Source organism: Bos grunniens, chromosome 1 (assembly GCF_055505025.1).
Source record: "Bos grunniens cultivar Pamir isolate PY7600 chromosome 1, Bosgru_T2T1.0, whole genome shotgun sequence".
NCBI lineage: Eukaryota > Metazoa > Chordata > Mammalia > Artiodactyla > Bovidae > Bos > Bos grunniens.
In genome coordinates, this window is record NC_141165.1 from 4,864,805 (window position 1) to 4,878,337 (window position 13,533).

General features: G+C 39.5%; 1 protein-coding gene across 19 annotated transcripts in view; it reads left to right on the plus strand.

Annotated features, from left to right (window-relative positions):
- ANKRD28 (ankyrin repeat domain 28) overlaps positions 1 to 13,533 on the plus strand; it is a 216,271-nt gene that overhangs the window by 188,896 nt on the left and 13,842 nt on the right. For all 19 annotated transcript variants that reach the window (XM_086396049.1, XM_086396672.1, XM_086395822.1 and 16 more), the window contains 6 exons: positions 486 to 512; positions 931 to 1,005; positions 5,157 to 5,358; positions 6,438 to 6,525; positions 6,765 to 6,882; positions 7,986 to 8,205. In XM_086396049.1, coding sequence (XP_086252175.1) covers positions 486 to 512; positions 931 to 1,005; positions 5,157 to 5,358; positions 6,438 to 6,525; positions 6,765 to 6,882; positions 7,986 to 8,205 — 730 coding nt within the window. The remainder of the gene's footprint in view (positions 1 to 485; positions 513 to 930; positions 1,006 to 5,156; positions 5,359 to 6,437; positions 6,526 to 6,764; positions 6,883 to 7,985; positions 8,206 to 13,533) is intronic.

Genomic DNA, 13,533 nt, shown 5'->3' on the forward strand with positions numbered 1-13,533 from the left:
ATGTGGTCTCATTCCTGAATGTATACACCGTTCACCCAACTCAGCCAAACCAAAAGGCAAGTTACATGATTCTCAGGTGTGTGGTACATGCCTCACGTTACAGGTTTCTTCAGTTAAGTTTACTTATAAATTAACATTGCTTTCCTTAAAGGGGGGAGTAAAATTCAAGAAGCGTGGGTATAAAAAAGAAAAAGGAGGTTGTCATACTTAATATAGCATTTAGAACCCTGCTGCAGAAATACTATTTCCTTAGGTTAGTATGGTATTTCTAGACTAAAATCTGAGACCCATGTATATAGATTTTTGGTCTAGTCTTTTAAGTTGTTTACTTAAAAAAAGACTATAAATTTTTGGAGGCAAAGCACAAGTTCAGAAGGGAATTTAACAAAGCCATAGGTAAATAAAGACATATAGTTTGCATTTATCTCTTTACTATATATGACTGCTTCTTCAACTCAATATTTTTATTTTAAATTTTATTTCAGATTGCAAGTGAAACTCCTTTAGATGTTGTAAGTATTAATCAGTTTTCCCACTACTATTCAGAGTATTTAAGTATTTGCTGTCACTCGAACTGGAGCCTGTCTGACACATTCCTGGGAACAAAGATGGTGACAGAAATCATGTAAGGGAGGGGGAGGGAAGTGGTTCTCACTTGGTGGCAGTTAAACAGCATTTCTTTCAAAGTCGGAGTTTGTAGCCATTCCCTCAAAACTCTTAGTTTGGGGTCCAAGTTTTCAGGATAATCCACTCTGTAAGGTTTTTGAGCTTAGTTTTCATAATATAATGTTTTGGGATTTTTAAATTCATGTCAAGTATCCACTTATACTCTAAAAATGGATTTGAACTTGGGGGAGGGGGACCAGGAATAACTGCTATGGTATGTCTAAAAGTGCCATTTCTGACATTTAAAATTCTTTTCTTTCTCAGTTAATGGAAACATCGGGAACAGACATGCTGAATGATTCAGACAATAGAGCAACAATAAGCCCTTTACACTTGGCTGTAAGTACTGCCTTCACAGCCAACTTGATGGCTGGTTTACTGAAAATATCTCATACCTGTTTGTGTTGACTCAAACTAGGACGGAGAACTTTGGGTCCTAATAATGATGATCGTAGAATTAAGGCTGTAAGAACTTGCCTAATACAGAGAATTCTTTAATGTGCTTTTGTTTGTTTGTCTTTTAAAAAAAAGGAGAGGGGGATGAGTTTAATTTCCCCCAGACCTGCTCTAAGGAGAGAATATGCCTGAGATGTGAACTTTAAAATGACCCGCCCTAGTGGAATGGCTTCTGCATTCTTAAGCAGATAATACAAGAACAATAATTTCTGTGGCATTTCTACAATGTTTTGCTTACTTTGTGATTTTTGGGGTGGTAAGTGTGTGTTCACTGGTCCTTCGGTTGCTTGTGCTATAGGATTTAATTTCATGATTTTCTAGTGTCACTAATGTTCATCACTAAGAGGAGGTTAGGAGAGAGTGTGACAGTTAAGTCATATATAGGAATGAATTACCTTATGGATTTCAGGCAGGGCTCAATCTCATTCCTCTGTGCTGAAAGAAGAATTATCTTTGAAACACAGCATGTTGTGGGAGGTGGGGGACTTTAAGAGTCAGGAGAATTGGGCCCTGTCACTGTTAGTGAGACCTCTGGTTTCAAGTGCAGTAAACTGTTTTAAGGGTCTGTACTTAGTGTGTGTCACTAAAAGTTCAGTGACCCATTTGTTTCCTCTCACAAATACTATCATTTTTTGTCTTAATATTCTTCTGGCCTATTTTCTGACACTGACACACATGTACATTGAATTTTCTGCCTTATCTTTCTGCCCCTTTCTCCCCAGCAGTACTTCCTACCATGGTCTAAATAACTAAGAAGACATGCTGAAGCTCCTTGCTTCCTTGCCCTTTGGATCTTTGGAAATACTATGTACTCTTCCAGGCCTGCATAGTAAATAAGTCATCTGGAACTGCAAAGCCAGCATGGAGAAAATAGCCGTTTTACTATGGGTGGCAAGAAATGATGTCTGAGCAGATGACTAGGCAGTTCTTCCTGCATTGTTCTCATCACTCTTACAATAATAGCACCTCATCTCTTAAACACTTACTAAGTGCCAGACTAAGCACTTTGTCAAGTTTTTGAATACATTATCTCAAAAAGATTAGTTCCTTTAACTAGTTATTTTATTCTGTGGCTATTGTGAATAGTGCTGTTATGAACAGGGGTGTGCCAGATATTATTTTTAAGCTGAAATTGAAACAATTTTGTGATTTTTATAATCAGGTTCAGTGAAATGTGGTTATACCACCACTTTGGCATTTTGTATCTGTCCCTAGATGGTTTTCAGAAATTACCTAAGTGATTTTTTTCCTTCCAAACTCACAATCCGGGACAACTTGCTGCAGTGAAAACACACCGGCCTGAGGGCTGAGGAAACTGGCCCTGGTCCTGCCTTCACACATGCTAGACACCCAAGCCCCTGTCCTAACCCAGTCAGAGACATCATGAGGATAGGAGCCCAGTGCACACACCACCCTGGCGTCTAGCTGTCCTTCTTTTAGTGGTGTGATTTTATTGACCTGGTAGTGAAGAGGAACTAAAAAGCCTCTTGATGAAACTGAAAGAGGAGAGTGAAAAAGTTGGCTGAAAGCTCAACATTCAGAAAATGAAGATCATGGCATCTGGTCCCATCACTTCATGGGAAAGACATGGGGAGATGGTGGAAACAGTGTCAGACTTTATTTTGGGGGGCTCCAAAATCACTGCAGATGGTGACTGCAGCCATGAAATTAAAAGACGCTTACTCCTTGGAAGGAAAGTTATGACCAACCTAGATAGCATATTGAAAAGCAGAGACATTACTTTGCCAACAAAGGTCCGTCTAGTCAAGGCTGTGGTTTTTCCAGTGGTCATGTATGGATGCGAGAGTTGGACTGTGAAGAAAGCTGAGCGCCGAAGAATTGATGCTTTTGAACTGTGGTGTTGGAGAAGACTCTTGAGAGTCCCTTGGACTGCAAGGAGATCCAACCAGTCCATCCTAAAGGAGATCAGCCCTGGGATTTCTGTGGAAGGAATGATGCTAAAGCTGAAACTCCAATACTTTGGCCACCTCATGTAAAGAGTTGACTCATTGGAAAAGACTCTGATGCTGGGAGGGATTGGGGGCAGGAGGAGAAGGGGACGACAGAGGATGAGATGGCTGGATGGCATCACTAACTCGATGGACGTGAGTCTGAGTGAACTCCAGGAGATGGTGATGGACAGGGAGGCCTGGCGTGCGCGATTCATGGGGTCACAAAGAGTCAGACATGACTGAGCAACTGAACTGAACTGAACTGAACTGAAGAACAAGCCTAGAGGTGATCCTCAGACAGTAGAGCTCAGTGATCTCCAGTCATTTCACCTTGAAGGAGTCAGAAACATCAAGGGATCAGTAAGGCCCAGAGCAGCTTTATCTCCTGCTGGTCCTCTGTGACATTTCCCACAAGAAGTAGCTTAACAGCCCTTTGATACAGTGTGGGGCCCTCTTTCTAGCTAAATACCTCTTTTTAGAAGCAAGTGATAGTTAGCACAAACATGGTAGGATTTTATATTTTTCAATTCTAAATGAAAAGTTCACATGGGATTATTTACAGCTTTGCCAGTATGTGCTAAGCTGCAGGTCTGAACAGTATTAGAAAATGGCTCATTCCTCATCTAAAAGGGGTGACATGAGTGAACAGAGAAGACATTCCTTCCCCACCAGAACCGTCTTTGTTGCCTTCATGTCTGCTCAGTGTCCAGTCCAATAAGCGTGATAGATGTTCAGTTGACATGTTGGTTTTGAAGTGAATTCTCTGGAGAGCCCCTTTTTCAGATTGTGTAAAGAGGGAGTTTCAGACAAATCTTAAAATCTTCTTGCTCTGCTGTACTGTAGGACAGTGCCTAGCACCTAGCAGTTATTCCAGCAGGGCTCAGTTTAAATATTTTTGAAAAGAAAAATTTTTGTTTGAAATATGGCACATTGTAGGATAGGGTAGTCATTTTACTTTGAGAAATCACAGGGCACAAGTACTAGCTGAGCTTCAGTTGCTACTCTCTCTTGTGATTGAGGCGTAGTAACATTCTTTCATCTGGTCCCATCACTTCATGGGAAATAGATAGGGAAACAGTGGAAACAGTGACAGACTTTATTTTTGGGGGCTCCAAATCACTGCAGATGATGACTGCAGCCATGAAATTAAAAGACGCTTACTCCTTGGAAGGAAAGTTATGACCAACCTAGATAGCATATTGAAAAGCAGAGACATTACTTTGCCAACAAAGGTCCGTCTAGTCAAAGCTATGGTTTTTCCAGTGGTCATGTATGGATGTGAGAGTTGGACTGTGAAGAAAGCTGAGCCCCGAAGAATTGATGCTTTTGAACTGTGGTGTTGGAGAAGACTCTTGAGAGTCCCTTGGAGTGCAAGGAGATCCAACCAGTCCATCCTAAAGGAGATTAGCCCTTGGATTTCTTTGGAAGGAATGGTGCTAAAGCTGAAACTCCAGTACTTTGGCCACCTCATGCGAAGAGCTGACTCATTGGAAAAGACTCTGATGCTGGGAGGGATTGGGGGCAGGAGGAGAAGGGGATGACAGAGGATGAGATGGCTGGATGGCATCACTGACTCGATGGACGTGAGTCTGAGTGAACTCCGGGAGTTGGTGATGGACAGGGAGGCCTGGCGTGCTGCGATTCATGGGGTTGCAAAGAGTTGGACACAACTGAGTGACTGATCTGAACTGAACATTCTGTCAGGGTGAAGTGGGACACTAAACTATGATGAAGAACCTGGGCTTTGGAATCAGAGACTTAATGTGAAATCTTGTTTAGAACCCATGTCACACATCACAGAGTGGCTGCCATAAACCAGACATTGTATACTCGTGAAAAGATCACCTGTCATTTGAACTTTCATTATTTGTGGAAGGCTCATCCCTAACACTGCGGCCTACTAATTGATTATTAGAAAAATTTTAGTTAACTTTCTTAATTATCAATACAGAAGTTTTGGATCATCTTAAATACAATTACATGAAGACAAGTTTACTTACTCCTTTATGTTCTAGGGTTTCTAAGAATTTAGTTAATCTGAATATACGTATTATTTTAATTTATGTTTTTCTTTGTCCCTAGGCCTATCATGGTCACCATCAAGCCCTGGAAGTGTTAGTCCAGTCTCTGTTAGACCTTGACGTGAGAAACGGTAGTGGAAGAACCCCCCTGGACCTGGCAGCATTTAAGGGCCGTGTAGAATGCGTGGATGTTCTCATTAATCAGGGAGCCTCAATCTTAGTCAAAGATTATGTTTTGAAGAGAACACCTATACATGCAGCAGGTATGTTAAAGACTGAATGATTTTATTTACCACTTTCCATCTAATACTCTCTTCTTTTTCACTTTCTTGTATATTATACTCCTGGTAATTGTTTTAAACATTTTGATTGTAAAAATTCTAATGATTCTACTCTCAGGGAAAAGACAACAGCAAGATTATATCACTTTTTAAAAAATACTATCTACCTTAGAAATTGGATTTATATAATAGTCTGACTTTTGAAGTACTTTATCAGCAACACCAAAAAGCACAATACATTTTTACTTCATTTTGATGGAAATTATCTTGGATTGGTATGTGCTTTCATTTAACAACTGATAAATATTTTACTTACTGTACCAGGGTACTGCATTAAACATTTAATCAGACAGGGGTTACAAAGTGTCTGCCATGTGAGAACTACTTCACGGAGTGTTTTGTGATGTTGTGGATTTGTGAAAATGGAAAGCCACATAACCCTGCCACTGTGATGACTCGGTACTCTCTGTGTATCACTACAGATAAAGAGTTACCGCTCTCTACAGGAATTACTACAAGGCAGTGTTGATTTTAAATAACGAATTCAAGACCGTTATAGGTGAAGGAGTCCTAGTCAGGTATTTTTCTCATCCCCATACACTATGCGCTCGTCAGTACCTAGCTGCTGTGTACTGAGTGTCAGTGTCAGTGAATCAGTTTAAAAAAAGATGGGACTAAACCGAATTTCCTTGAAGCATCACAAGGAGCACATCTAAAATCAGGAAAAAAGGAGAACTTTCACTATCAGGGATAACAATATTTCCCAGATGCCCTTCAGACTTCTGAACATCTCAGCAGGCAGAGCTTGAAACCAGCCATTGGCAAAGGAGAATGTGACTGACCTGTCTGATTGTGGTGTCACCCCGTGTCTGGAGGCAGGCTGCCCTTCCAAAGTACATTGCCACCACCGGAGCGCGAAATCACATGAGCATTTTCTTTCTTGTTAAACTCAGTGAATAGTCTAAAATTATATCAAGAAAATGTGGTTTAAGATGGACATTTTCTACTTTATCATTATATATGTATATATAATTGCTGAAAGTTGTAAATATCCCTTACAGCAACAAATGGTCATTCGGAATGCTTACGGCTACTAATAGGAAATGCCGAACCACAGAATGCAGTAGATATTCAAGATGGAAATGGACAGTAAGTTTTCATCATTTTTTTAATTAGTTTTAGGATCTAAGACAGATTTTCCGTCTTCATACTTTTGCCCCTATTTTGGTAAGTCTGGCATAGTGTGTAACTGAGCAACGTCCAACACAGCTTTTTAAGTATACTTTAAAGCTGAGTCAGAGAAAGACCTGTTTAGAAAGCAGGCCAGCTCAGTGTGCTCTCAGGGGTGAGGTCTCAGTGGTGACGGGGCTGCTCCTGTCGTTGCCCAGGACTCCTCTGATGCTGTCTGTGCTCAACGGGCACACAGACTGTGTGTACTCACTGCTCAACAAAGGCGCGAACGTCGATGCCAAAGACAGGTGGGGAAGGACGGCGCTGCACAGAGGGGTAAGCAGAACGTTCTTTCCTGAAGTTTTTATGACCTCATTTTACCTAAAACTGAACTAGGCTGTGTTTATATTTTTCTTCATTAAGTTTTTACCAAATAATCTTTACTGTTTCTTTCACTGTCTCAGTTTTTGAACTCTGATTTTAAGCAACCACAAAGCATAACTTAATCCAGAGAAACAATATTGAAACAAAATTTTAAAACCCTAAAATCTTGAATAGTCTTATACATTTTTTTTCTTCTCTTTCTTACACATTTTTATCTTTTTTTTTTTATAGAAAACTGATTTATATTGGAATTTTCTTTTCTTTTTTTTTTTTTAAACTTTACATAATTGTATTAGTTTTGCCAAATATCAAAATGAATCTACCACAGGTATACATGTGCTCCGCATCCTGAACGCTCCTCCCTCCTCCCTCCCCATACCATCCCTCTAGGTCGTCCCAGTGCACTAGCCCCAAGCATCCAGTATCGAACCTGGACTGGCAACTCGTTTCTTACATGATATTTTACATGTTTCAATGTCATTCTCCCAAATCTTCCCACCCTCTCCCTCTCCCACAGAGTCCATAAGACTGTTCTATACATCAGTGTCTCTTTTGCTGTCTCGTACACCGGGTTATTGTTACCATCTTTCTAAATTCCATATATATGCGTTAGTATACTGTATTTATGCTTTTCCTTCTGGCTTACTTCACTCTGTATAATAGGCTCCAGTTTCATCCACCTCATTAGAACTGATTAAAATGTATTCTTTTTAATGGCTGAGTAATACTCCATTGTGTATATGTACCATAGCTTTCTTATCCATTCATCTGCTGATGGACATCTAGGTTGCTTCCATGTCCTGGCTATCTTTGAAATATTTTCATTCAATTAAAAGGCCCTTTTTCCTAGTTTTCATATTACTCTTATTTTGAAAAAATCACCACTGTAACTAAATTCTCAAGCCACTTTCAAAAAAAAGTACTCAAAGTATGATAAATGCCTTGACTGGTGAGAAGACATGGGGAATACAGACTTTAAAATTCCTAATTAGCTACCATTGGCATGTAGTACCCAACATAGTGTATTCAATGGCATGCAAAAATCTTCTTTTCAGGCAGTCACAGGCCATGAAGAGTGTGTGGATGCATTACTTCAACATGGTGCTAACTGCTTATTTCGAGATAGCAGGGGCCGGACACCAATACACTTGTCAGCTGCCTGTGGACACATTGGTGTTCTTGGAGCCCTTCTGCAGTCAGCAGCATCTATGGATGCAAACCCAGCCATGGTGGACAATCACGGATACACAGCACTTCACTGGGCCTGCTACAATGGTTAAGTACACAGACAGACCCGCATCCCCTGCCCACTGTGTTGTATACCACAGAGAGACAGCTAACTGTTACACATTCTGACTTCCATGAGAATGGATCAAATTCTAGACTGGAATCTGCATATGTTTTCTGAGCACTCTGCAAGTTAAGATCCTTATATCAACAGTAACATGTATGTTCAACATTTTAAGAGAATGAAGTCCTAGTAGAATAGATCGTAGAAGCAGAAACTAGAAACTTTCACAGTGAAGTGAACTTGGCTTCATGGTTATGACAGACTGACTTTTAGCCTGCAGGAGAATAATTGTCGCCATTAGTCCTTTTACAGGTAATCTCACCAAAGGTCAGTGAGAGAAATATAAAGCTATTTTTAAAGGACAGGTGTTAAAAACAGGATTGGCTTTTGAAATGTCACTAAAATAATTTAAGTAACAGCACGTTGAGAGATTTGCTCATCTTAGATAACAGTTGACTATGTTACGTATAGTGTAAAACATCAGTTCTGTCAAAGTGTGTGCTTAGGGTATTATCAAGGATATGAAGGATTTTTTATTTGTTGTTTTGAATCTCAATGTAGCATTCAGGTTATTGTTAGTCATAAGAACATATCTACAAAACTAGCTGACAATTCTAACAACTTTCCCTCAAAATGTACAGAAAATAGAAATTACCTGTTTATGTAATATCCACTTGCTTAAAAAAAATATGGTGGCTGTTCTAAACTTCAGCTAATTGCCTTGCCACAGAGGAAGCATCTATCTTTTTGTAATAAACTGTTTCACATGATTCTTTTACTGGGAACCATTTTGAGAAATAATTGTTGAGTTGCAGTAAAAGAGGAGAAATACGAATCTTGCAAAGTTATATTAATAATTTAATCAAACATTTTCATGAGCATTTTCTAGATACACTATTTTAATTTTCATATTAATCCTTGTATCAGAATTGAGAGCTCTGTTCTTTTCTTCTGAGAAAGATTGCTTTCTTCTTGAGGATTGGCCACATTTGGTCATTTTGCAACTCTGAGTACTGACTGTTGTTGTTGTTGTTTAGTCACTCAGTCATATGTGACTCTGCAGCCCCGTGGACTGCAGCACGCCAGGCCTCCCTGTCCATCACCATCTCCTGGAGCTGGCTCAAAGTCGTGTCCATTGAGTCAGTGATGCTATCCAGCCATCTAATCCTCTGTCTTCCCCTTCTCCCACCTTCAATCTTTCCCAGCGTCAGGGTCTTTTCTAATGAGTCAGCTTTTCGCATCAGGTGGCCAAAGTATTTGAGCTTCAACTTCAGCATCAGTCCTTCCAGTGAATATTCAGGGTTGATTTCCTTAAGGATTAACTGGTTTGATCTCTTTGCAGTGCAAGGAACTCTGAAGAGTCTTCTCCAGCACCACAGTTCAAACGTATCAGTTCTTTGATGCTCAGCCTTCTTTATGGTCCAACTCTCACATCCATACCTGACTATTGGAAAAACTATAGCTCTGACTAGACAGACCTTTGTTGGCAAAGTAATGTATCTGCTTTTTAATATACTGTCTAGGTTTGTCATAGCTTTTCTTCCAAGAAGCAAGCATCTTTTACTCTCATGCCTGCAGTCACCATCTGCAGTGAGTTTGGAGCCCCCCAAATAATGTCTGTCACTGTTTGCATTGTTTCCCCATCTATTTGCCATGACGTGATGGTACCAGATACCATGATCTTCCTTTTTTGAACGTTGAGTTTTAAGCCAGTTTTTTCACTCTCCTCTTTCACCTTCATCAAGAGGCTCTTTAGTTCCTCTTTGCTTTCTGCGATAAGGGTGGTATCATCTTCATATCTGAAGTTATTGATATTTCTCCTGGCAATCTTGATTCCAGCTTAAGCTTCATCCCGGCAGTTCATGTGATGTACTCTGCACAGAAGTTAAATAAGCAGGGTGACTGTATACAGCCTTGACAGACTCTTTTCCCAATTTTGAGCCAGGCCTTTGTTCCATGTGTGGTTCTAACTGTTGCTTCTTGACCTGCACACAGGTTTCTCAAGAGGCAGGTCAGGTGGTCTGGTATTCCTGTCTCTTTAAGAATTTTCCACAGTTTGTTGCAATACACACAGTCAAAGGCTTTAAGCGTAGTCAGTGAAGCAGAAGTAGGTGTTTTTCTGGAACTCTCTTGCTTTTTCTGTGATCCAGCAGATGTTGGCAATATGATCTCTGGTTCCTCTGCCCTTTCTAAATCCATCTTGAACATCTGGAATTTCTTGGTTAAAGTACTGTTGAAGCCTAGCTTAGAGAATTTTGAGCATCATTTTGCTAGCATGTGAGATGAGTACAGTTGTGCGGTAGTTTCAGCATTCTTTGGCATTGCCTTTCTTTGGGATTAGAATGAAAACTGACCTTTTCCAGTCCTATGGCCACTGCTGAGTTTTTCCAAATTTGCTGGCATATTGAGTGCAGCACTTTCACAGCATCATCTTTTAGGATTTGAAATAGCTCAGCTGGAAATCCATCACCTCCACTAGCTTTGTTCATAGTGATGCTTCCTAAGGCCCACTTCACTTCACATTCCAGAATGTCTAGCTCTAGGTGAGTGATCACACCATCGTGTACCATGGAAAACTTGAATAGTTAAATATATTCCTAATTCAAAAGCTTAGTCAGTTTCATTTTTTTTACTATACCAGATCTTTAGCCAGAGCAGATTTGAAACAATAAAAACCTTTGGATTCCAGCTCTTCCTTTGCTTTACAGTATAATTTGACATCTTACAAGTATCGGGAAAATCAAATAGGAGTAAGACATCTAGACATGGGAAATTTATTTAAGGAATCAGTGAGATAAAACTATTTTGAAGCAGACTTTTATTGTGTTTTTTTTTTTTTTTTTTTTTGATCAGTGAAAATTAGCTCTTGGAAACATCATACAGTAAGGTATTTTTTCCTCGGGTAGAGCATTTACTTGTAAAAATATTGCTGTAACTGTCCTTTGGAGAGTTGGTATTTATTATTATAACATTCCTACCAGGTCCTTCTGGAGAACATGGTTTTCTTAAGTGAGTTCCCTACTCTATCACTGCTGAATTTAGCCTCTCTGAGCACATTGTGTACAAGACAAAATTTTGCCCAAACTACATGCCGGGTTGCCATTTAAAGATCGTAACAGATGTGTCTAATTTCCAGGCTCTAGTAGAATTGGTAATGATTCTGAATTGAGCTGGAAGGAATTAGATGTGTGTTGCCTCCATGTACAGAGAATGTAAAGGCAGTGTAAAATTAATACCATATTTACAGACAAAAGGCTATTTTATAATTTTGGCATTCTGAGAGTAGAATATGTAAATAGTTTTACTTTGACTAGTAATTGTACAGCTGAAAAGAAAGTTGGAAGCACTCCAACAGAACAGAAAACACTCTCTTAAAATGGATTGATGGCAACACTTTAGAAGAGAACTGGTTATACATACTCAGCTTTAACATTCAGATTTTGGTTTGTGGAGTCATTTAGCCACAGAACTAAGAATATTTACATGATCTCATGTGTTCCTTTCAAAAATGTATCAAATTTTTTTGATGCTTATAAGCATCTTCAAAATATCCCTCTAAAACATAAGGAGACCAGTTTTCTCCTTCTTTTATAACCCAGGACACAAAGTGAAGGTTTTCAGCTTAACATGATCCAGCGATGACTGCTGGCCCCAGGACTCCCTTTTAGCTGTCCACAGTCTGCTCAGGCGGTGACTCCCACATCTTTCCGTTTCAGGACCTGTGGCTTATAGCTATTAATATTTACTGTATGGTAAATTAGGACTGAGAAATTTAAAGATGTTTATTTTAAAATAATAATAAATCTATTACATGTTAATATAAATAGCATTTTTATGAGAAAATAACTATTTAAAAAAAAATACAGTAGCAAATTTCTTTGATGTCTTGTTTTAAGAAAAGAATAGTTTGCAGTCCCACCCTGGAGCTCCCAGACCACACCTTGAGAACTGCTATCCCAGGAAAATAGGAAACCCTCAAATCAATACTGGACCATTGACCTTCACTACTTCTTGGCCATGAGTTAACATTTGGAGAGGGAGAGCTAAAGCAGGGTTTCTCAGCACTGTTGACATTTGGGGCCAGACAGTGTTTAATCCTTTGTTGTGACTGTCCTGTGCTTGCAAGAGGTTTAGCAGCAGCCCTGCCTTTTACCCACTAGATGCCACAGCACTTTGCTACCCCATCTCCAATGTCATAAGCAGAAATGTCTCTAGATGTGGCCAGATGTCCTCTGAGGGCTAAAATTGCTCCAGGTGAGAACCACTAGATGAAAGAACTCACAGGTGACGGAGCATAACCACAGGTTTCCTAGAACATACTTTCTTCTCCTGGTAGAAACGATTATAGTGTAACAATTAAGTTGAACTGTTGTTTGAGAATGCTAGGGTAAAAGAAATAAAGCATCACTTTGCTAACCAAATATTAAGCCATGGAAATAAATTAAGAGGCTCTTTAAGAATCTACTTTACTCCTAATGTGGATCCCAAATGACTAACAAGGTAGAAGCAGGATGTAACTTTCCATCATTAACGCAGCAACGAGGGCGCTTTTACTAAAACCCTGCCTTTGACAATTGGGCTTAAGACAATCTGGGGTTTGGGTTTTCCCATTTTTAAAGTTGCTATTAAAAACTGTGCGCCTGGGGGCTTCCCTGGTGGCTCAGTGGTAAAGAATCCGCCTGCCAGTGCTGGAGACATGGGTTCAGTCCCTGATGGAGAATATTGCTGAGCCTGTGCTCTAGAGCCTGGAGCCGCCTAAAACCCATGCTCTGCAACAAGAGAAGCCTTAACACCAAGACTGCAGAGTAGCCCCTGGTCTCTGCAACTAGAGAAAAGCCTGCACAGCAGTGAAGACAGAGCACACCCAAAAATAAACAAAATTGTTGAAAAAAAGAAAAAGTGTGGACCTGATACTTACTAGTAATCAGTTATTGCCCTTTAGCTCAGCAATATCATTTCCAGAAAATTGTTCTTGGAAATACAAAAGAAATAAATACTTTTCTCTTTAAGATCTGAAATATTTCATTTATAACATTGATGATTATATCACAAAGAAAAACTAGCAGTCACCTTGAAATCCATAATTATAGAGATTAAATCATTTATGATATGTTCTGATACTGTGACATTCTCCCAAACATTCAGCAATAGGATGTCTACATACACTACTATGAAAAGACATATAGTTTTTTAAGTAAAAAACAACTTGCAGAATGTCCCAGTTGCATAAAAATGAAAAAGTATGTGTTATGTACATGCAGTTGTATATGCCTAAAAATGTTCTGGAACTGTAAGGCAGTAGGTCCAGAGAG